This window comes from Sinocyclocheilus rhinocerous, unplaced genomic scaffold (assembly GCF_001515625.1).
Source record: "Sinocyclocheilus rhinocerous isolate Xijiao unplaced genomic scaffold, SAMN03320098_v1.1 scaffold656, whole genome shotgun sequence".
Taxonomy (NCBI): domain Eukaryota; kingdom Metazoa; phylum Chordata; class Actinopteri; order Cypriniformes; family Cyprinidae; genus Sinocyclocheilus; species Sinocyclocheilus rhinocerous.
Window position 1 is genome coordinate 6,022 of NW_015648010.1, and position 2,025 is coordinate 8,046.

At 32.9% G+C, this 2,025-nt stretch overlaps 1 protein-coding gene across 1 annotated transcript in view; it reads left to right on the top strand.

Moving 5' to 3' along the window:
• Positions 1–471: 471 nt before the first annotated feature.
• LOC107709546 (homeobox protein BarH-like 2) overlaps positions 472–2,025 on the top strand; it is a gene marked incomplete at its 5' end in the record, with an annotated part of 8,480 nt that continues 6,926 nt past the window's right edge. Inside the window, one exon of the mRNA XM_016514042.1 lies at positions 472–805. Within this exon, the coding sequence (XP_016369528.1) occupies positions 472–805 (334 nt within the window). The remainder of the gene's footprint in view (positions 806–2,025) is intronic.

Genomic DNA, 2,025 nt, shown 5'->3' on the forward strand with positions numbered 1-2,025 from the left:
ATATATATATATATATAATTTTCTATTTCTAGGAATTGACTGGAACACACTAAAATGGTTTTAGATAATGAAAGAATGTAAATGTATTAAATTTAATTTTGTCATAATGTGCAATGATGAACTGATTTGGTTCCGAATTGGCAGTAGATAATGAAAGTTTACAAAGAAACATGTTTTTGAAGTTTGCACAATGTGAAACGATGAATCTTACAGAATGAAATCATTAACATTAAAAAAAGCAAGTAGGAATTTGCTTTTATGTTTACTTTAAGAAAGCAGAGCAATTTTGATATGCTATAAATATTTAATCGAACTGATAAGATCAGAACAGCTCCTCAAAATGCACAGCATTACTGATTTCTGCCAACAAACATATCAATATTTCAATATTTGTATTGACATTTATATTGAAATATTGAAATATTTGTATTGTATTTGCAAAATAAATCAATATTTGAATTCTATCAATAGTAAGCAGAGCATTTTGTTGCCTGTTTGCTCCGGCAGGCTCTGCTCCTCTGAGATCGTACCCTCTCCTGTCTGTGATCACACACCAGCAGCCCAGCAGCCTCCCGCAGATCTCTCAGCTGTCTCCTCACCTGCCCCTTCTGCCACCCCAGCATCCGCTCACCTCCGAGCCCACAGCCAGCGAGACGCTCGTCAGCATCAGCAGCGAATCAGAGACAGAGCACAGCACCCCGCGGCTGAAGAAACCCCGCCGCAGCCGCACCATCTTCACTGAGCTGCAGCTGCTGGGCCTGGAGAAGAAGTTCCAGAAACAGAAATATCTCTCCACTCCAGACAGGTCAGTGGTGGATGAGGAAGCATCGCACTGCTGTGATTGCTCAGTCGAAGGCTTTTTACGCTTGAGTTGACAGGCCAGTGTTTATGCCTCATAAATGGTCAAAGTTATCGAAAAACTGGAACTATGTTATTTGTATTTAATTAATTATGTGTTTGTTTGTTTACTTATTTATGAATGCAAAAATTGTATGAACAAATATTCAATTTGCTTAAAAACATAATAATAATAACTTTTGTTAATTTATTATTATTATTATTATTATTATTAATGATGTATTTTTAATGGAACATTAAATATTTATAGTGGAATATATGACTGACATTAGGTGGATTGTTTGCTATTCTAGGTTCACATTTATTTATTTATTTAAAAATTGAATGAAAAAAAAATAATAATTTGCAACCCAAGTTAAAAAAATAAAAATAATAATTACTTTTGGTAATTTAATATTAATTATTATTATTAGCTAGCTATCTAACATGTTTATTTCTGGGAATTGATTGGAACATAGCAAATTGGCATTAGATAATGACAGATTATAAAGAAAAAAGGTTTTTGAATTGGCATAATGTGCAGTTATGAATCTTGTACAGAAACCAGAAAACATAAAAAAAAACAAAAAACTTAGGAAGTTGATTTAATGTTTACTAAGAAGCTGGGTAATATGCTATAAATTCAATCTTTTTTCATTTTATCTGATTGTTTTTTTTTTCCTTCTATTTTTTTCTGAGTGGAGCATGAAATTCATTGTGGGGAAAAAATATTCTTGGATTGATTGGAATATAACATGCAATAATGCATCTTGCACAATGAAACCAGTAACATTGAAATGCGTTGATTTTAAGAAAGCAGAGCAATTATAAAATACTATAAAAGAAAATAATTATAAATGCATATAAATCCTGAAATTAACACATTAAGCAAATCACGGTTAGTCAAACTATTACATGGCTCAGTGTTGTAGTTAAGACGACAGTAACATTTTAACCGTGCTTTGAATTGCAAAAGAAGCCTTTAAAAGAAACACTACCCCATTCAAGACAACAGGGACACAGGCCAAGAACAGCAAACAAAAATGTATTACATTGATTTCATGCCAATCATTTAAAGCACATGCAGGTGTATTTAAACAACTTTGGGGCTTTGTACAATGAGATGAGGTAATCTACGTGTCGTAGGTCTTCTCTCATGGGACAATTTTTCGGCCTTAACACAGTTTC